Source organism: Aspergillus karnatakaensis, assembly GCF_047715665.1.
Source record: "Aspergillus karnatakaensis strain CBS 102800 unplaced genomic scaffold BJY04scaffold_2, whole genome shotgun sequence".
In the NCBI taxonomy this organism is placed as follows: Eukaryota; Fungi; Ascomycota; class Eurotiomycetes; order Eurotiales; family Aspergillaceae; genus Aspergillus; species Aspergillus karnatakaensis.
In genome coordinates this window covers 720,719-740,507 of record NW_027395714.1, presented here as the reverse complement: position 1 = coordinate 740,507, position 19,789 = coordinate 720,719, and the positions used below count along the sequence as shown (strand labels likewise).

The following is a 19,789-nucleotide window of genomic DNA, read 5'->3' as shown; positions in this document are numbered from 1 at the left end:
CTACCAGTATGATTCGATAATCTCAATCCCAACTCCAGATATACCTGATCCGGACTAAAATGTTTATACACGCATAGAAGTCAAACAACAAAACCCAAAATGCTATGGAAATGATCGGCACTCCACTCCGCCTGTTCACTCAGCCCTCTCCTGCCTCGCCGTCCTCTCAACATAGTACCCCGGATCAGGCTTCCGCTCCAAGTGCACTTCTTGTTTTGTCAATGGCTTGTCAACCTCCTCGACTGTGACGATTTCCTTGACCTTCATGATTTGACCGGCGACTGATTGCGAGACGGGGTGGAAGACTGTGGCCATGCGCTTCTTGAGGCCAAGGGCTTTGAGGACGTCTGTTGTTCGGCGCGGCAGACCGATTGCGGAGCGGACGAGTTGAATACGAAAGTAGCTCATTTTGAATTAGGTGTTGAGATCTCGTGAGAAGTTTGTACGGACGGTTCGTGGCTTGGAAATCGTGGTTAAGTGGAAGGTGCGGAACGTATGATGGAACTCTGTTGGTTTGCGTACGTGGCGTTCAGTTCGTGAGGTGGAGGGGCGACAAGCGCGCAGATATCAATTGAGCTGGGCACAGCTGTATAGGAGAGCTGAGAGTTCTTGATGTTGACTCTGTGTATAGACTTCCGGCTGGAAATTTTGACTTTCCCGATCAGGACCAACCTATCAGGCGGCGGGTCACGTGTGGTGATTCTGCCGGCCGGAGTTGACACGCGCAGCTCATGCTCCTGTGGGGTTAATCTGCAGGTCAATCATGGTTACTCGAGGCTGAGTCCTCGTCGAACACTGGATTGATGACTATTCAGGTCAAGAAACAATTCAGTCCCTATCTCAACCGGAAATTCCGAGCAAGATGGCGTTAATTGGTGATGCAGACAGAGTGGTGGCCATGCCCCGGTTAGAGGATCTCCTCCGACACCCGGAGGACCTCGATAAGATCGTTGGCTTGAAAGCCGAATACACGCAGAAGAAATCCGCCGTCGACTCGCAGCTCCGCGAAGGTCTCCGCGATCAATTAGCGACTGTGCAACGCAGCCTTAGCGCCCTCACCGAAGGCCAACGACAGGTGTCGAAGACTCGAGACGAACTACAGGGGATTGACAGGTTATGTGCTGAATCGCAAAACAGCGTCGACGATTTCTCACGAATTGATCAGCTGGCTAAGGTTCAACGAAACTTTGAGGCGACCTTGATGATGAAGAAAGGTTTGGAGAGCTTTAGCGCAGATTTGGCGGGTGTAGAGGCGCTTTTGGATGAGGATGGAGAGGATCTTGAGAATCAGCCCAACTTGCTGCGCGCACACATGCAAATTTCACGGCTGCGAGATTTTCGGGATGAGGCGATGGACCAAATTCGCAGGGCGCAGGACCCGAGTAGCGAGGATACCTTGGACGAGTACTTTCAGGGCCTTGATTCTGTGATTGATCTCTTTGACGAGCGTCTCGGGCTGTTGTGCATGAACCTTATCCCTCTCGTGCAAAGTGATAACCCTGGTATGGTGGTTAGGCTTGCAGTGATTGTGATGAATGAGGAGAAGAATGATGACACGGTTCGGGCTTTACAGGAGGCACAAAAAGATCACCAAGATCTTGCTGATCGATTCAAGTCTATGAACGTGGGTCCGAAGACAATTAGGGGGTACAAGGAAAAGTTCGTCCAAGCAATCAATATTTTTGCCCAGAATCAGTTCGAGGACACGCAGGAAGAATTTCTTGATGATCCCGAAGGGCTGGAGAAGAGCTTCCGATGGTTCTTCAACGATCTCTTCGTTGTGAGAGAAGGAATGCAGTCGCTGATGCCGAAAAAGTGGAAGATCTTCAAGACATACACTGACATCTACCACGGCATGATGCACGATTTTCTCATCAAGCTGATTGATGACCCCGAGCTGCCAGCGCACAACTTGCTTGCAATTCTGCACTGGCGAGAGAAGTACTACAAGAAGATGAACAAGCTTGGCTGGAAGCCGGCTGATCTTGGCACTGATATCCTGGACAACCGCGAGTCGGATCTCATTCGACGGTGGCAGAGTGTCATCATCAACGCGGTTCAAGAATGGATGGACCGAATCAGAGAGGCTGACACAAAGGCGCTTCTGGAACGGAGGACTGACGCACTGGACGTCAATGGCCGTTTTCAAACCCAAACCCTCCCAGATATGTGGCGGATGCTGCATGAGCAGGTTGGCGCATCTAGCTCGTCCTCGCGCTCTGATCTGCTAGAAGGCATCATGGATGCAATGTTCCGAATGCTCAAGGCTCGTCAGGTCGCCTGGCAGACCCTCTTTGAAGAGGAGTGCGCCAAGTACAAGGCACATGGTGGCGATCATCCCGATGGCGTACAGGTGCTACAAGATTGGTTGATAGCTGTAGCTAATGATCAGATCGCTTGCATTGACGACAATGAGGAGACAGGGCAGTTTGGATACTTGACTCGCTTCAGGCGCGACATCGAGTCGGTTGTCGATCCGAAATACATGGCCTCGCGTGCAATTCCCGAACTCGACGCCCTGCGTGACGGCTACGTCGATCTCAGCACATACTGTCTCTCGCAGTTCGTGGACACCATATTCTCAATCGATCTAAGGGGTATTCTCTCCGAGTTTTTCACCCAGAAATGGTACGATACTTTCGCAGCGAAGCAAATCACTTCAACATTCGAAGATTACATGGGCGACTACTCAGCTGCCCTTCACCCATCCCTCATCGACATCCTCATCGAAGAACTCTCCGACGAACTTCTCGTCAGATACCTCTCCTCAGTCCGCAACAAGGGCGTCAAGTTCCGCCGCCACACGGACCCCTATACAGACAAATTCAAAGACGACGTTCTCACAGTCTTTGCCTTCTTTCAGAACTACCCTGACTCCTTTGCCGGAACCATCAAGCAAAAATGGCGCCTTGTTGACTGGCTGGTCCGATTGCTCGAAGCGGAGAAAGGCCCACCTGTGGTTGCTGTTTATGAGGATTTCAAGACCCAGTACTGGGATCTGCAGCTTTCGTGGGTTGAGACGGTGCTTCGGACGAGAGATGATTTTGAACGGAGCATGGTCAGTGCTGTCAAGGCTAAGGCGGCTGAGCTATCGGTTGAACGGGGGATGGAGACTCTCATGAGCAGAATACGCTGAGTTGTTTTTGCTTGTGTCTTTAGCGTGGCGTTTGGAGTTGCTTCTCTGTACAAATACTGCAGGACTATAGGGTACTCTAGCTGTTATTCAGCAGATTCATTATCTACTTCACGATCCCAGCTGTTCGTGCCACTTACCCAACTCATATTGATGCTATGAGACTCCCTTTTTTTTTTATCCAAGGCGCTTCTAGAAGACCAAGCTCCTCTCCGCAACAGGCATATACTTTTGCCCCAACCGAGCATTTATTCCGCTCTCGTCGGCCTCCGGGTCGAGTTTCTTGGCACCCATCTCGCAGATGCTAATAGCCTCTATTGGGAAATCTCTTGCCCAAACGAAGGGGTGACCTGCTTGCTTGCCCTTATTCTCGCGGGCTGCCGTATCTTGGTATTTTCCTTCCCCCTCCTGAGAGTGGCCGTTAGAGTCGTAATTTCCGTCCGCATTGCCGGTGCTATTCTGTCTGTTCTTAGCAGCAATCACGCCACTAACCCGTGGAATCCTCCTATCGCCATCCCTGTAAAAGTTCTCGTGGTGTGATAAGATATCCCGCGCATCAATTGTGAATCGATCATTACCACGGCCCTTCTTGCCCCTACTACCTGTGTTCTGCTTTCTCCCACGGACATAGATCGTATTAACGATTGTCGCGTGTAAGAGGAGCGGACGGATCTTCCGCTCCTCTTTCTCACATGCTTGTTGCTCTAGTGGAGATGTCCTGACGGGAGGGCGTGATTGTTCAGCTGTTTCCTCGGCGACTGCGGTAGGTAGTTCTTCAAGTAGGCCTGGGTCTTCTCTAGCTGGAGCGGAAGCATCTGGACGCTCTTGATTCGCTTGAGCCTTTTCGTTCTTTTTGTTCACCTTACGAGGTTTCTGATAGTCGGGCTGTATATACCCAGCTTCAAGGAACTTGCTTCGTAGCAATTCGCAGAATGGGTAGAGGCGGGATGTAGGGTCGACGGGTGAGGCGTGTAAAACTGTTGCTGCGCGTGCGCGTGGGAGAGCATGTAGGGATTCTAGGGAGATGGTGAATGGTCTCGGGCTATCTTGCGAAGCACTGTTAGGGGGTTCTCCAACTGTGGAGAAGCCTCCTTCGCCTTTGTTTTTCTGTGAAGCTCTCTGCGAAGCTCTTTCCTCCGCTTCGTGTAATAAGTCCACTAGGTCCAGGGAACGGAAGAATTGCAATGCTTCGTCGAGACGTTCCGTGGTAGGAAGGCTCATGACCCCAAGCGTAAGGTGTAATGTACCAACGGGGCGTATCGCATCATTCGGAATGAGTAGTTGTTGCGATTGTTTGCTCTGGTCCGGTTTTGCGGGGAAAGCTGGTGGGATGGAAGCTTTAAATGCGGCGAGGGAGGACTCGAATTGAGGAAGGGAGACGGCATTGACGAGAGGAAGACATAGGAAATGAGTTAGAGGGGGGCGTTTTGATTTGAGATTGTTGTTGTGCTTCTTCGAACTACTAGCTTGTTCAGACATGATGGTTGCGGGTTTGGAAAAGTGGTGATAGTTGCGGGGAAGAGCAAGGCACCTCAAAGGCAGGAGATGTCGCATTCTTTTATGAGGGGGAGATTTGTCAGAGTATGGCAATGGTTCAAAATACCAAATACGAGGTTAATGGGTTTGGATTGTTGAGATGAAGAGCAACCTCGGTTTCTGCAAGCATCGAAGCCCAAGCTTAGGTAGCGTGATCGCCGGTGATGATGATCGAATACTTTTTTTAGTGTGATGTGATGCCATCAACTCAACCTCCTCTTCTCCTCTTCTCCTCTTCTCCGCTTCTCCAGATCTTCAATTCCCACAACACCAACCCAACTAATACCGATTTACTCTCTTGACCCAACCCATCCCACACAAATATGCTCTCCCGACGTGCTCCACGAGCCCTATTCTCCCCCTCCTCCGCGATCCTTCGCACAGCCAGAACATCAGCTCCCTCCGCATCCGCCCGCTTCCAAAGGCCCACCGGAGCCATTCAGCAGCGCTCGTTCCGCCGTCAAGGCTTCCATTCCACACAGGCAGCTCGAAAGGGCATCTACCCTGACTCGGATGATCCTCCTTCCCCGCATCCTGAATCCTCGAATGCGGCCGGAGCGCAATCGCATGTCTCTGAGCCTTCGCCTTTGACGGAGCAGGCATTCCACGAGTACTCGGAGCATTATCTTGATTTGCTCCTAGAGGAGATTGAAGCTGCCCAGGAGGACGGATCGGATATTGAGGCTGAGTATAGCGTGAGCTACTACCTGCTCTCTTTTTCTGCCATTTTGCTTCCAGTATACTAATGAAGCTCAATAACAGGCCGGCGTACTCAATGTTTCCGTCCCCGGTGTCGGGACGTACGTCCTCAACAAGCAGCCTCCGAACAAACAAATCTGGTTGAGTTCGCCGATCTCTGGGCCGAAGCGGTACGATTGGGTTATGGAGGGCGATCAGATGCACGAGAAGCAGGATACGCGGCCGTTCGTCAATGGGCAGTGGATTTGCTTGAGGGACGACTCGAATCTGACTGATCTTCTGAATGAGGAGCTGGGCCTGGATTTGCCGAAGGACATTTATAGTGAGCTGGAGGAGTAGAAGACGAGTCCAGGCTACATGTCGGAGATGATCTTATACTAGATTACGCGAAAGGAGTGCTTATTAGGGAGAATTGTGTAGTATAAAATGGGTAGGAGTCTGGAATTGACGATTTCCTTGTTGATATCTAGCTCAGTAAGAGATCTAGTGGTGTATCAAAGCGCGATACCGTACTTGGCCTAGAATTCCTTTTCTTTGCGCTTGCTGTAACAATCATGGTAAATTGACATTATCAAGAACCGACCCTACTCACAGTAGTCCAACAGAGCGCACTTGTTTGTGGTTGCCATGGCCCCCATGCCTTAGTAAATACCTCGTCGAGGGTGAGATTGTGGTATTTAGCGGCAGCGCTTGCCACGCGACCTTGAAGCGACAGAACTTTCGCAGCATGCGTAAGTGTTTTGGCATGTCTCAAGATTGCGAGAAGGACGGCGATCTGCCCGGGTGGATCGTATGGCTCGGCCGTGGTCTTGATGTGGTAACTTGTGTCTGATCCCGTCGCAGCCCTCAAACCGTTATCTTAAATCGAAATGTTATTCGGCCGTAACCAAGAGCCAGGCGTCCGTTGACAAATCGAAAGAGTGTTTCTTTAGCGAAGCTTACGCTGCGACCGAAACTGTAGATGTCTGCTGCTGATCCTTGGGAAGATCGGACTGTGCACGTTAGAACGTCGACTCCATAACAAGATAAAGGCGAAGATGGAACCAACCAGGTCGTAAATAACCCGAATCATCAAGCTGCAGCTGGGACAAACTGCGATATCCTCGCCGTCTCGAAGATCATCAATCACAATTTCGAACCGATCGCCACAAGGGCACGGGTAATGGTAGATCTGTAAATTGGGATCAAAGGTCATATCTTCGATCTCGATCTCATCGTAAATGGAAAGAGCCTCATCCGCCATTTTGTTCGGCGTTCAAAAGTTTCCGGTAGTCCGTGGTGTGAATTGGTGATTTGACTCCAAAAGTTATTCGCATACTCTTGGCCGGAAAACTTCTGGCGGGGACGGTCAGGTGACCGTTTTGGTGAACGTGTCGCCTCTCGGTGCATAATGCATATCCCATCACTAATATCGCCCCCATGTTTAACTATCTGTTTAGTAACTTTAGTTGCTCGATCTCTGCCTTGACATCCTCGATTTCCCTGATCAAGGATCCATATCGGCGGGCTATTTCCAGAATTGGGTCAGACCTCGCAGGGCGCCTTGTCGGAATCAAGTCCGCATCCTTATAAGCTTGCAGCTCCTTCAAAGCAAGCTCTCTTCGGTCTCCCAATCTCGCCCGTGCATCTCGTAGATGCTGATGGTACCTTGTTAGCGCAGCACTTACTTCCGGCGTGTGGATTGTGGCGAGGATGTCCAGTCGCATAGCTCTAGTAGCGGTATGAGTATCTATCCGCTTATATTCCTGTTAAGCGCAAACCAACCTTAGCTTGCCTTCAACCCCAAGCGCCACTGTAGCCAAGTGTTCCGCTTTCGCTTTCGTCGCGCGAGCCAGTGCACCGTGTTTTATACGCTCCAAGAGTGTCACGGTTCGTTCAAGCACCGCTGCACGCATGGCAAGGACTTCCGCCGCTGTAGCTGCCATCCGAGTCCGAGCCGCGGGGAGCTCCGCCAACTGTATGTGGCGCAAAGCTTGAATGCGCTCACTCAGTTTTGGGGCCAGCGGGCTTTGTCGCGCAGCTTTTGCACAGCTTCGAGCTTGCATTTGTGCTCGAGGACCTTCCGTTGACATACGCTGAAGTACGTTTTTATCGGCTGCATTCGCAAGCGCTCGCAGGTCGTGAGTGGCAGACGAGAAGAACCGTGCAAGCCCGAGAGAAATTATTGGCAATTTCTCGTAGAATTGACTGATATCCGGCCTTAGTAGACCGAGCACGTCGGCATCGTCACGAGGGTCCTTCAGAAGGTCCAGCTGGGTCGGCGAAGATTCGAGATAGAGGCTGACGATGGCGAGCGGTTCGCGGCACTAGTCAGTCGCAATATTCCAGATTAAATGATGTCCATATCATAGAGCGCTAGGGGATTGCTTGACCTACATCATCGGGCAAGTCATAGTCAGCGTCAAAAGCCAACTGTCGGAGTGCTTGCGTTTTTAATCGTTTCTTCGCGTGGCGCACCAGGCAATCCCTCGACCCCTATGGATATTGTGTCAGAATCGAGGCCACCTTGAGAGATGCCATTGCTCTTTTCATAGTCACCGCACATTCAGGGCCTCTCTCCTCGCTGGTTGAGTATCAGTGGCACGAGTTGAGCCATCCGGATTAAGCAAAGTACTGGTTAATTGCTGGTAAAGTCGTTTGAACTGCGGATTGTCCCCCAGTATAGACGGGTCGCATGGCGGTATCATGTCCGCAATCGTCGCTGCATATGGGCAGTTAGTTGTGACCAAGGCAATGTAGATCAACAAGTGCTGCAGCTTTCTTAACAGAGCTTCGGGGCCGGCGGTGACCCGCGACGGCTTGGTGCCTCAGGTTACTAAACTGCCCTCAGCTCAGCTACTCATATTCAAATAGTGCTCCGGTGAAAAGTGTTTGTTAAGTTAAAAATACAAGCTTTATTTCCTTTGCTTCCATTGCCGCATTCTTCTCATATAATCATACATGCGCCTCAAGGCTTTCGTTGACCGTGGGAAAACGAGCAGAGCAAATCTCCCATGAAACTGAATCCTGCCACGACTTCTGCAAAACAAGAGGCCATGGATGTTGCAAACGAGACAATTCAAGGGGGGAAATGATTTCTTCCAAACTCCCTCTGCATGGAGAATGTGCCATGAACGCGAACCCCAGAAAATGATGTGAGAAGCCTGGACAAACCCTCACGAACGCGCTCAACAAAGTAAACGCTTATGTACAGAAAATTTCAACGCCTGGTATGAATCAGATCCTGAGAGTCGTAAAAAGGCAAGATGGAGTTGATAGGTGAAGCAAATGAGAGCCTGTGCGCTCAATACCACGCCTGAGATTATGGGACAACGGACCTCGAAGATCAACGGCAAGGGTCCGAAAAGCGCGCAGCGAGCGAGAAGTATAAAAGGCCGGATAGGACAGGGGTAGAGAGATGCAAGAGCAGGCTAAGCGACCGCGACAGACTATGTACCAGGCGGCCGGAGACTTACTCCTCCTCGCTTTCTTCAGAGTCATCTTCGTCAGAATCGCCACTGCTGTCATTGGCTTCAACTGAAGGGACAGGGTCCGGAGAACGGCCAGATCCTCCACCTTGGAAGCGGGAGAGGTTGCTTTCGAGAACATTTATTTGAGCTTCCTGCTCATACTTGCTCATAGGTTTGTTTTTCTTCGGCTTGGGCGGGGCGGCGTTCGGAGCAACTGGTGTTGAAACGTCCTCATCGTCGACGACGTGAGGTGCATTCTTTTTCACGAACTTGAGTAGCATGAAAAGCACATCGTTAGGGAGCTCATCAATGTCGAGCTCAATTTCGGTCTCTTGTGTACCCTAAAAGGAGCTTAGCTACAACATCCTATCAGCTAATAAAATGGAAGAACATACCTTGAGAGCCGGAACATTGCTCTGGATGATTTTGAGTGCCTCCTGCATCTTCTTATCGGGAAGACTGCTAATCCCGTTGGAAATGATCTGCTTCTCGTGATACGAGACATAGCGTGCCTTTTCGGGCTTCGACGACTTTGAACCGCTTTTCTTATCCTTCTTGCTGCCACCTGAAACTCCACTCTTCTTGCTATCCTTCTTCTTCGACTTGGTCTTCTTAGGAGGAGTTTTCTTCTTCTTATTTGTCATGGCCTCTAGTTGTTGAGACATCTCGGCAATCTGCTTCTTCAGTCTGTTGATCGCCTCTTCCTCCTCATCATCAGTCCCGTCCTCTTCTTCATCGCTCTCCTCAGATGATGATTCCGCACTGTGTTGTTCATGTTGAGGTTCGTGAGCAGCGAGATAACGATCCTTCTGCGACCACTTTTGGTTGAAAACTTTCTCGAACTCCTCGCCAGCTAGGTAAGTAGGATCACCCTTGAGATTGAATTTGAAGCAGTTCTTGGTAATCTGGCGTATATCGGCTTCGAATTCTTTGGCGTTTTCATATAAACCGGTGGTCAGCTTGGATTGAATGGTGGAAAGATCCATAGGCTTCTTGATGACGCTGTGGTATGTGGGAATATTCAATGCCACCGGGTCCACAGGAACATAAAAGGGTGCAGCGTATAAGAAGTGCTTGTTTTTATGGAGTTCGTCAAGAACATCTTGGCAGAATTTCAGCTCCCACTGGTACTTCTTCTTCTTCGGCTTTGTCGAATAAGGTAGGTCGCGTTTGGGTGGGTGGATTGAGCGTTTGGGACGGCCATCAGCATTTGTGGAATCTCGTCTGATGAGAGGTAGACCTTCTGGGCCCAGTGCAAAGGTTGTAGCCTGTGGTGAACTGCCTGTTGGCCGCGCGGTGGGTGGTCCAAAAGAGGTGCGAGGTTCGCGACGAGTCGCGGACGTTTTAGGTGCTGATACCTTCTTCGGTTTCTTCTCCTCCACCTCATCTGCCCTAGGCAGATTTGCCATCTGCTTGTCGAATGTAGCTCTAAGCCTCAAGCCCTCAACAGTGACCATGTGTTCGGGGCCGTTGAAAGTAAGCGAGTTCTGCACCATAAGGTGGAAATCGCTGATAACGTCCTGCGAATCCTGATATGCATTGTTTTTGAGTTTTTGTTCAATAGTGCCGAGATCCATGGGTTGTTTAATGATCTGCGGATAGTGCGGGATGTTCATTTTGATGGGATCAACAGGGAGTTTGTAAAACCGTGCATCGTGCAGGCGCTTCAAACTTTGTACTGCTTTGACGAGAAATTTGTGTTGTACCTTGGTTAACGTGGTGTCACCATTCAGGCTCGTATCCATAGGCCCCTCTGTTGCTGGGGTTGGTAAGTCTGGAACCTTAAAACCAAAGCCTTCGGTGTCAATTTTCGTGCGCTTGGCGGAGGGCTCGTCGTCAGGCTCTACCTCTCGTTCTCTCGAGAGCTTAGCTGGCGACGTTAGGGCTACCGGAGCATCTTTCATTTCCTGATCGATCCCATAGGAAGATTGTGTTGCTGGAGGTGTTGCGGTAGCGTTCCCGCTAGGGACACCATCGGGTGCGGCACTGCCGGAGGGGTGGTGTGGAAGTTCGGCTTTCACAGTGTTGGTGTGCTGCGGTGACTGCGCACTAGCCGGGGTAGCTGACGGTACGTGCGGCACGCCCTGTGACACCAGTGTACCCTTGGGGCTGTTACTTTCACCCCCATTGTCGCCAGCTGCATCATCTGCGGCGGAGCTAAGCCGTTCCTCCAAAGATGCCGGCTTTAACGGGGCGCTGCCCGAAGGCCCATTAAGCGGCGTACTGGTTTCTGTGGCCGGTGGTCCTGGTGACTTTGGCGGAGAAGCAGCTGCCGCAACACCATTCTGCTGTTCGGGAGTATGTCCGTTCAGCGCCTTGGCGTTCGCTCCAAACGTCTCATTTCCTTTGGTCGATGGTTTCGTATTCACCGAAGCCTGAACACTGAGATGATATCAGCAAACAAGCCTCACGTTTTGGGGAGAGTCATACATACTCTGTGCGACCAACATCCGAAGCGGAGTCTCCATTTGGCGACGGCGGCAGTTGAGGCTTTTCCTCCTTAAGGACAGAGGGAGCCTCGGGAGGCGGCGTCGCCATGAGGATGTATGGTGGTTTCAGGCCCTCCTGTCGACAGAAGAGGGCGCAATACAATGTCTAACGGTAGCGAGGCGGAAAGTAGAGGCTCGACCCTGCTCTGATAGATTGTTTAGAGAACGCGCGCGACAGCAGCCACGAGCAAATGGCCGGAGCAGTGGACGGAACCGGGATGGCAAATATTATAAACTGGATAAGTGCGCTACCAGAACTAACTGTATCGATTCGAAGCAGCGGCGAGAATAAACACCCGATTAGATGACAGAAGAGACGCTAGAATAATCGCCGACCTAGCAGTCACAGTGGTAGCGACGCAACGGAGGGTGAGAGGGAAGATACAGGGCAAAAAGATGAAGATTGGAGAGATGGATGGATCGCAAGTCGAGAGTGGAGAATGCGACTCTTGCCAAGAGGCGGAAGCCGATAATCACGTGAAGTACTTTTTGAGGTATGACTCAGCGGGACCAAAGGAGGAAGGTGCGAGTGAGGTCACGATAAGAGTTGGAAGGAACAACTGAGAAGCTGCACGTGCCGAACTCACGGTGTTTATGAACGGGAAAGTGAAAGGAAGATCAAACAACCAAGTGTCTCCTTAATAAACCCCTTCCCAAAAAGAAAACTTAAAAGGAAATGAAAGGAGGTTGTTTGCTCGCTGTGGCTGGGATTGGACTTCTGCGACGCGAACACAGAACACAGAACGCGCTAAGTGATGAGATAAGAGGTTGAGAGAGAGCTTGAAGAGTGAAAGAGCAGGCGGTGAAGAGGAAACCCTGGCGGTCAGGGGAGGAAAAACGGGTAAAAAGGAATTCCGCAGGCAGCTCCAGAAACAGAGACTGAGAAAATCAGCCTGGGTGGGAGAATCCTTAAGTACGACCGGCGCGTCGCGCTGTCTAAAAACTCCATCCGAGCCACTAGGCCCGATTATTCTAGCTCAGGCCATTCAGCAACCCCTGATTGGTTCTAGGATGACGCGTTTTATAGGTTGCCCCTTACCATTGGCTAGACATTACTCCTAAGTGGGCCCTTCGTACCAGATTCCCCTTTGTCGGATACGCCTGAAAAAAACACGCAAAAAGAAACAGAAAAAAAAAAAAAAGGAACAACTGTATCCCAGACCTAATACTCGCTCTCAGCATAACATCATCGCTAAAATCTTCGCCATACAACCCTCGGCAGATGTAGGAAATGATTGTTGATCAATACCACGGTCGTGCAAATCTTTTTGTGATACTGGGGACAGGTGCAAGCGATATGACAACCCTGAAATATGTTAGGCATTCATGGATTGCAGAGCAGTCATCTTGCGTTTGGTTGCGAAGCATGAGGATTGTTACCTAGGAGGCGGGAGGCGGTATGTAGCCACGCATGTGTTGATTTGCTGACTGTAAAAAACCCCAGGGTTCAGCCCTAAGCCCTTCATTGCTCGTATCTGGTCTAGTGCAGCTGCAAGTCAAGAACTCCGTCACCTCCTAGATAGATAAGTATTTGAGTCTGTTGGAACTGGGCCACTTTGGCTTTGGAGGCTAGTGTGTGAGCGCGGCGGTGAATCATCGGACTAGGAGTCTGCAGAGTGTTGACTGTCAAGCAAGAAGTCAATGCGCATGTTTTGTTCCAATCTGACACTGATTGCGAGCTCAAGCCTGGTGAGCATAGTCCAATCACTTGCATCAACTGAGGCGGTGGAATAAGCCAGCAATCTTATCATTCCTCAGCTTCAGGCATAGAAAAAGAATATTTGCTTAACGGAATATGGCAGTGGATAAGCTTGAGTCGATCTGGCGGGAAGCATGTGCTGTAGTATGTAGTATCGGGCAGCAAAGGATAAGACACTTAGAAGTTAGCAGCCCTGGAGATCATGTTTGTAAGTGCAAATATCAAAGTAGATGCTGGATGCTCGAAAAGTCAATGGGTTGCCCAGAGAAATTGGCTGATTGTCAGTCAAATGTGAGGACAAGGGAATAATGAGACGAGAAGGAGCAAGTGGAGGATGATTAGATAAGGCAGCTTTAGCTCCGGCTAGACCGTAACAGGGAAAGCGCAGAGAGCGGGCGACCAGGCTCTACAGAACTTTTTTTCTCTCTGCTGCTCCAGAGAAGGCCGACTGCCAGCAATCCAACTTTCAGGTGTCGCTCCTAGTCGAAGCCCGGCTAGCACTGACTTACACCATCTGGCGTCCTCCCTGTATCTCCTTCATCCATAGTTTCCCGACTCTCTCCAAAATCCTGGTTGAAAATGGGCAAGAAGTCGTCTCAGAAGCCGGCCTCGAAAGGCTCCTCTGCGACGGCGCTCGCGGTTGCCGACTCTACAAACACAGGGAATAAATCCTCAATACTCAAGGCCTCCTTTGCTCCATCCGATTACCAATTGGCTCTGTTCGCATCCGTCATCCATGGCCTGGATGGTCAAACCTTGCGCATTCACGACACCAATACCGGCCGGTTACAATGTGAGCATGTCTTGGGCCCAAAGGAGCTTGTCACGTCATTGGACTGGGGTCACTACGCTGGTCGCCGGGATCAGTCGAAAAAGAAGAGGAAGCGTCATTCAGATGTTAATGGCACGAATGATGGACTCGACCAAGGCGATGTCGTGGTCGCCTTCGGTACCAACACCTCCGACATTCGCATTTACTCGCCCACTGAAGATGTAATCGTCGCGACTCTTACCGGCGGGCATGTGGGTGGTGTTAAGGATTTCAAATTTACCGCGGATCGGCCTCAAGAGGGCTGGAGTATCGGTGGGGACAACAAGCTGATTCAGTGGGATCTTCTCACTGGGCAGAAGACGAGGTGAGATTGCTGCTGGTCAGGCGAGATATAATTCCACCTAACGAGTATTTAGAGTCATCAACCTTCCGAGCAGCTCTTCGTTTACCACTCTATCCCGTCCGCTCTCATCGAACCCCCCTGTCATCTGTGCCTCTCAGACGCCCTATATCATCAATGTTGAGGATGATTCGATAGTCACATTCCCCGCGATGCGAAACTCAATACAGACTATTCTCACCTCTTCCAGGAAATCTGCGTTGGATGGCTTATTCTTGGCTTCGGATGAGGACCGCTACATCAATGTCTTTGATCCTCAAAGCAAACAACTCGCTATGAACTTGGTCGCTGATAGGGAAGTGACTTCCCTTTCTCTCTATACTAAGCAGGAGGCAGATGCCAAGATGGCGCTGGAAAAGCAGGTCCTCGCAGCTGTCACTCTCGATGGGACAATCGAACTTTTCCCGCGACCTTTCGTCCGCCCACAGGAACAAAAAGGCTCTAAGGGCTCCAACAGTCTGAGGGCAAAGTCTATGCAAATGACTCGCCGGGCGGAAACTTCCATTAAGATCACCAGGTCAGATTCAGCAAGCGATCTAGTACCTGTGGTTGCAGTATCATTCCAAGGCCCTGACTTGCTTGTTGCTTGGGCGCATGGAGGTATTATCCCGCTCTTTGAGAGGGTGAAGTGGCTGAACGAGGAAACCGACGAACTGGCTTTCACCGGTGTGAAGACCATCGCGAAGACCAAATCGAGCTCCATCCTTTCTTCGGTTATAACAAACGGAACGAAGAACGCCAATGAAACTCACGTCAGCGAGCACAAAATAGTAGTTGAGCAGGGCAATTTGGCGGATGACGATATCGACATGGAGGACTCAAAAGTCGACGACGCCGATTCTGCTCACGAGAGCGATGTGGATTCGGACGACGATGAGGAAATCAAGCAAGAGCAAATAAAAGAGACGCGAGGTCAAGAGATAGGCGAGAGTGACGTGGATATGCAGAACGCCGCAGAATCAGATGGAGAGGACGACAATGAGGACGAGGAAGCTGGTGAACCGACATTTGGAGAACTTATGAGGGCTCAGGCCGCTGAAGAAATCGATGTCGAAGCTGAACTCGAAGATGATGTCCACACACGATCCCTTATCCCCGGAAAACCTATTACCACAGTGCAACAGATTCCCTCTGGTGTTTCTCTCGCAACAGTTCTCTCTCAATCGCTCAAGACAAACGACAACGACATGCTAGAGGCATGCTTTCACACCGGCGATGCCGGTACCATCCGAACTACGATCCAGCGCCTAGATTCTCCCCTTGCCGCAACTTTACTCCAGAGACTGGCGGAGCGCCTCTCCGCCCGGCCTGGTCGCTACGGTCACCTACTCGTCTGGGTGCAGTGGACATGTATAGCTCACGGCGGAGCACTAGCTGGTAATAAGGAGCTGCTTAAGCAATTGTCTACCCTTTTCAAGGTCATGGACCAGCGCTCTTCTACTCTCTCCTCCCTCCTTCTGCTCAAGGGTAAGCTCGATATGCTCGACGCGCAACTCGGCCTCAGACAATCGCTCCGCGAAAATGCCGACCAACTCGAGAGCGAGGACGAAGAGAACGTCATTTACGTTGAAGGCTTTGAGGATGATGAAGACGAAGACAGCGACGCAGAGGGAACCAAGGCCATCGAAACGCCGCGCACGAAGGCCATCCGCCACCAAACCGACATCTCGATGATCGACGAAGACGAGGAAGGAAGCGAAGACGACGATGAGGAGGAGGACGAGGACGAAGAGGACGAAGAAACCGGCAACATTCTCGACATTGAAGCCGAAGAATCTGCCGGCTCCTCGGATGCTGAGGAATCCCTCGACGAAGCCGAGGGTGAGAATGATGACGACGACGCCGACAGCGCCTCCTCCATGGCCGACTTCATCGCCGACACTGATGATTCAGAGGCAGAGGCCCTCTCGCGGCCTCCCCCGTCGAAGAAAGCCAAATTAAGTCAGGGAGGCGGAGCCGGGAAAGGGAAGAACAAGGCCGGGTCAGGAAGGAAATAGACTACTAACCTAGATTTATACCCTGTTTTTGTTCTTTGTTTTTCTTTCTCGGTTTCTCTACTTTTGCGCACCGCACTTTGGGGATTGTATGTTGGCTAATATTTGTGTCTCTTCTGTCTCTGGTTATCATTGCATGTGCGCGTACAAAAAGTATAGGGGGCAAGGCATCTTTCCTTTTTTTTTTTTACTGGGCTCTTTCTCCGTCTGTCACCATATGGTCGTAAACTTCTAGTCACCTACATTGAGGTAGGAGGAAAAAGGGTCATGAACGACAATGTGGTTGCTTTGGTTCGATGAGTCCTTGTTTCTACTTCACCTTCTTGCATCTACTTTAGACTAGTTCTGTATTTGTGCACCATGAATGAACAACGGCCGACCTGTGAGAATGGATGTCCAAGGACTACATCGGTGGTTTAAATGCTGTCTTGACTTTCGTGATGTAGTGGCAAGGCTTGATTCAATCCATGGGCGTGCGGGTCCAGCTAATGTACATTTGTATTGTCAATAGTTGATAAGAATATTACAGCCGAAACCTTGATCGCCTCAAGAAGTTAAGATGCCCTCTGGAACAGCATGGTTAGCGGATTATCTCGCGTCCTGGGTTCTCAAGTCCTTCAAGCCCTTCGAGTATTTCACTACCGCCGTATGGACCAGAAGTTGATGACTTGTGTTTGTTAGACCCACTCCAGACCTCATGGAACTTGACACTTTGGTCACTTGACGCTACAATGATACACCCTTCTTCCACCGTACGTGAGCACCAGAGGCCCCCTTCTTTAGCTCTAGGGCGTACAACAACACGAGTCGGACGTCGGATTGGATCTTCTCGATCTCGGCTCATCAAACTATTTGGTGGTGGCCGAGGGATGTTGTTTTCTGGAATATCTAGGTCGTCGTAAAGATATGTGGGGGGCCGTCCAGGATAGCTAACAGCACAAAGTGCTCGCCCACAATCTATGACACTGTCATTGGCCGGTCTGTCCCAGCTGGTACCATGGGGGCCCCAAGGAATAGCCGCGATCTGCTCACAGCTCGGCCATGCGAATATGGCGATCCGAAAAGGATGCTCAGGTTGTGCGAATCCAAATGTAGCAACCAGCTCCCTCCGTGTCTTGCTCCAGATAAGGCTGGTAACCTGAGCGTACACGTTGATTGTAGCCAGGCATGCACCAGAAGGAGTGTGGAAAAAGTGAATGGCTCGGTCGTTCGAACCCCCTCCAGTCGCTAGTAAAGAGGGCTGCCAAGGGGCGAATGCAATAGCCTTTACAGCTGCAGCGTGCATCAATCTATGCTTCTGGCGGTTCGTTGGGACGAAGACAGTACGATCACCCCCCGAGACGACTGACCCAGTATGTGTCAGTACAGAGGGGAGAGATGATGACAGGGACCTCGAGCGTGGATTGGTCCAGGTTGGAAGCAGGTTGCTCAGCAGGTTGCGCTGGTTGAAGAGCCGTCGGCTAGCATTCGCAGCAAAGCAAGAAAATGAATTGGGACAATTCATTCCCTCCGGGTGGCAGTTTTGATGCGGTAAACAGTTCCTGGAAGAGACACCAAGATCCCTCGCAGGAATGATGTCGGAGAGTTCAAAGAGTAGGCAGGCATTGTCGTTACCGCCAGTTGCCAGATATGCTCCGTCCGGTGACCACGCTATACCGCAAATTTGCTGAGTATGAGCTGAGATTTTGGCAAGCAACGTAACTCTACCGTGCCAACCAAAGCGATCTCGCGCTTCTTCATTCGGCCACTCCACCGAGTAATACCAAATATTGCCAAGGTCGTCACCCACCGCAAGATCTTCTGCGTCCACTTCGGCGTCCTCGAACCTTACAGAAAGCCTCTTGGATTTTGTCTGCTTGAAAACAACGCACGTAATGGTGCTCGAGTGGCTGATTTCGAAGCGTACTTCGGAGTCGAAGGTGCTCCAGAGGCTGAGCATGCCTGACTTTCTACCCACTGCAAGAATGCTTCTCCCACCGTTCTCAGAAGAATATGATAGTGATGTTACGTAGTTTGACACATCATGCTCACCAAGAGGGGGATGTTGCACGCCGAAAGCCTCGGACCATAGATAAACACGGTGTCCTAAACCAACAGCAAGGGTTCCTGCGATGGGCGAATATGCCAAAGTTGAGCAATAAAAATCATCACGCAAAAGAGGGGCATCTAGCGTTCTGAATGGAAGACTGGGAACTATAGTGTCTTTGTCTTTTCTATTGTTGGTCGCTTTCCCTGTGTACCAGTATGTGAATTAGCTTTATTCATGCCCAGCTGGGGAAAAGCAAAGGGACGAATGGCCATATGGATCAAGAATATCCACACTGGTCATACTAACACGTCGGGTAAATAGCCTTCGGGGTCATATGGCTGGTTACATATGGAGATCAATGGGAAATACTGCCACAGTCACTCGGTGGAAGGTGGAATTCGGAGGAAGTCGGTATACGCAGACGAAGCCACCGACTTGCTAATTTAGATGAACGTTTTAAACTCACATTGACTGTGCTCAACCCTCCTCCAGGCATTATCTTTCCAGACTAGTGGGGATAGTTGCTCGAATTCGGGAGATGACGGACTTGGTAGCCGGTCAGGACTAAGGACAGCTATGGAGTTGTTCAAAATTCTTGCGGCAGGGTCGATGTCCAATGCAAGAGCAATTCTCGATTCATATGTCACCCGATCCTCAGCCGATGAACGAGTCTGGGGAAGGAACTTTGCGTTATACATTGGAGCAGTTGTCCCACTGGCAAGCAGGCCCCTGTTTCCGTCAAGGGTAACTGTTGATCGTCTACCCAAAGCAGCTGAGGTACCACCAACGGCCCAAATTGCTCCATTGCTCACTCGTCGGTCACCGTCCCTGGCGCCCGTAGAGACTGCTCGGCCCGAAACAGTTGCGTCATTGACGAGATGGGGACCATAGTGAGGTGTGAAGACGCGGCCGGTTCTTGTGGCGCTTTTTGATCTCCGGGTTTTATTCGGCGTGAAGGGATCTTCTCGGGGTGACCGGTGCCGAAAGAGCTTCTCGTCCGGCGATAAATCTTGAGGATTCTTTCCAACTCTGTATGGCGTGGAAGGATTGTCATCATGGTCTCGCACTGAGATGAACCGATCCGGCGAAGTCGGGCTCTTTGAGTCACGGCGTACTGTTGTAGTTCTATGGCCTCGTACCTTCCCACGACCTCGGCCGGGTGAGTCTTGTGTTTTGAACAGTTCTGGGTCTAGGCTATTTGGGCCGATCAGGTAATCGCTTCCTTGGGGCAATCTTGTTCTCCCTGACGATGTAGCCGAACCACCTGATGTTGGCGATTCAGTGGAGTCGGACATGATCCCGAGTGTTTTCGGTATAGGAGCCCTAGGGCCTATATCATAACGTGTGTGATAACTAAAGCCTCACAAGCGGCGCATTGTGAGTGTAGCTGCTACCAATTTTTGGGTAGAGGAATGGGGATTGAATAGAATGATAGGGTGTACCTTGTGTGGTCAAGAATATATTCTCAAGTAGTGAAAGGACAGGACCTAAAACTGAATGGACAAAGCCTTCAACGACCGAGATAAAAGTGACGGCCTGCCTAGAATGAATCGTAATAGACCGACTGAGACAATAGTGGCGCGATTACA

The 19,789-nt window shown here is 50.7% G+C and overlaps 9 protein-coding genes across 9 annotated transcripts; 3 read left to right on the top strand and 6 right to left on the bottom strand.

The window, feature by feature from the left end:
• Positions 1 to 22: 22 nt before the first annotated feature.
• On the bottom strand, positions 23 to 408 carry BJY04DRAFT_213044 (mitochondrial 54S ribosomal protein uL30m; the record flags this gene model as incomplete). The annotated part of the gene is made up of 2 exons (XM_073714763.1): positions 23 to 131; positions 179 to 408. 2 exons carry the CDS (start codon positions 406 to 408, stop codon positions 23 to 25), a joined length of 339 nt encoding a protein of 112 aa, XP_073576897.1.
• Positions 409 to 682: 274 nt separating this feature from the next.
• Positions 683 to 3,231, top strand: BJY04DRAFT_46377 (SNARE-binding exocyst subunit SEC6). Its single transcript, XM_073720447.1, has one exon. It carries the CDS (start codon positions 863 to 865, stop codon positions 3,134 to 3,136), a length of 2,274 nt encoding a protein of 757 aa, XP_073576896.1. The 5' UTR covers positions 683 to 862; the 3' UTR covers positions 3,137 to 3,231.
• Positions 3,232 to 3,325: 94 nt separating this feature from the next.
• On the bottom strand, positions 3,326 to 4,612 carry BJY04DRAFT_213042 (uncharacterized protein; the record flags this gene model as incomplete). The annotated part of the gene is made up of 1 exon (XM_073714762.1): positions 3,326 to 4,612. The coding sequence occupies one exon, from the start codon at positions 4,610 to 4,612 to the stop codon at positions 3,326 to 3,328; it is 1,287 nt and encodes a 428-aa protein (XP_073576895.1).
• A 380-nt stretch (positions 4,613 to 4,992) lies between these two features.
• Positions 4,993 to 5,707, top strand: BJY04DRAFT_213041 (Frataxin; the record flags this gene model as incomplete). Its single annotated transcript, XM_073714761.1, has 2 exons — positions 4,993 to 5,364; positions 5,432 to 5,707. The coding sequence occupies 2 exons, from the start codon at positions 4,993 to 4,995 to the stop codon at positions 5,705 to 5,707; spliced, it is 648 nt and encodes a 215-aa protein (XP_073576894.1).
• Positions 5,708 to 6,306: 599 nt separating this feature from the next.
• Positions 6,307 to 6,611, bottom strand: dph3 (CSL family zinc fnger-containing protein; the record flags this gene model as incomplete). The annotated part of the gene is made up of 2 exons (XM_073714760.1): positions 6,307 to 6,360; positions 6,417 to 6,611. 2 exons carry the CDS (start codon positions 6,609 to 6,611, stop codon positions 6,307 to 6,309), a joined length of 249 nt encoding a protein of 82 aa, XP_073576893.1.
• A 184-nt stretch (positions 6,612 to 6,795) lies between these two features.
• On the bottom strand, positions 6,796 to 8,055 carry BJY04DRAFT_204638 (uncharacterized protein; the record flags this gene model as incomplete). The annotated part of the gene is made up of 4 exons (XM_073713517.1): positions 6,796 to 7,078; positions 7,133 to 7,674; positions 7,745 to 7,843; positions 7,912 to 8,055. The coding sequence occupies 4 exons, from the start codon at positions 8,053 to 8,055 to the stop codon at positions 6,796 to 6,798; spliced, it is 1,068 nt and encodes a 355-aa protein (XP_073576892.1).
• Positions 8,056 to 8,649: 594 nt separating this feature from the next.
• On the bottom strand, positions 8,650 to 11,528 carry BJY04DRAFT_46339 (putative transcription regulator BDF1). Its single transcript, XM_073720445.1, has 3 exons — positions 11,252 to 11,528; positions 9,213 to 11,199; positions 8,650 to 9,158 (listed from the first exon to the last, which is right to left on the bottom strand). Exons 1-3 carry the CDS (start codon positions 11,353 to 11,355, stop codon positions 8,820 to 8,822), a joined length of 2,430 nt encoding a protein of 809 aa, XP_073576891.1. The 5' UTR covers positions 11,356 to 11,528; the 3' UTR covers positions 8,650 to 8,819.
• A 1,921-nt stretch (positions 11,529 to 13,449) lies between these two features.
• Positions 13,450 to 16,463, top strand: BJY04DRAFT_46322 (WD40 repeat and Utp12 domain-containing protein). Its single transcript, XM_073720444.1, has 2 exons — positions 13,450 to 14,141; positions 14,194 to 16,463. The coding sequence occupies exons 1-2, from the start codon at positions 13,585 to 13,587 to the stop codon at positions 16,172 to 16,174; spliced, it is 2,538 nt and encodes an 845-aa protein (XP_073576890.1). The 5' UTR covers positions 13,450 to 13,584; the 3' UTR covers positions 16,175 to 16,463.
• BJY04DRAFT_46319 (WD40 repeat domain-containing protein) lies at positions 16,463 to 19,776 on the bottom strand. The gene is made up of 3 exons (XM_073720443.1): positions 19,643 to 19,776; positions 18,667 to 19,553; positions 16,463 to 18,403 (listed from the first exon to the last, which is right to left on the bottom strand). Exons 2-3 carry the CDS (start codon positions 19,493 to 19,495, stop codon positions 16,752 to 16,754), a joined length of 2,481 nt encoding a protein of 826 aa, XP_073576889.1. The 5' UTR covers positions 19,496 to 19,553; positions 19,643 to 19,776; the 3' UTR covers positions 16,463 to 16,751.
• Between the last annotated feature and the right edge of the window lie 13 nt (positions 19,777 to 19,789).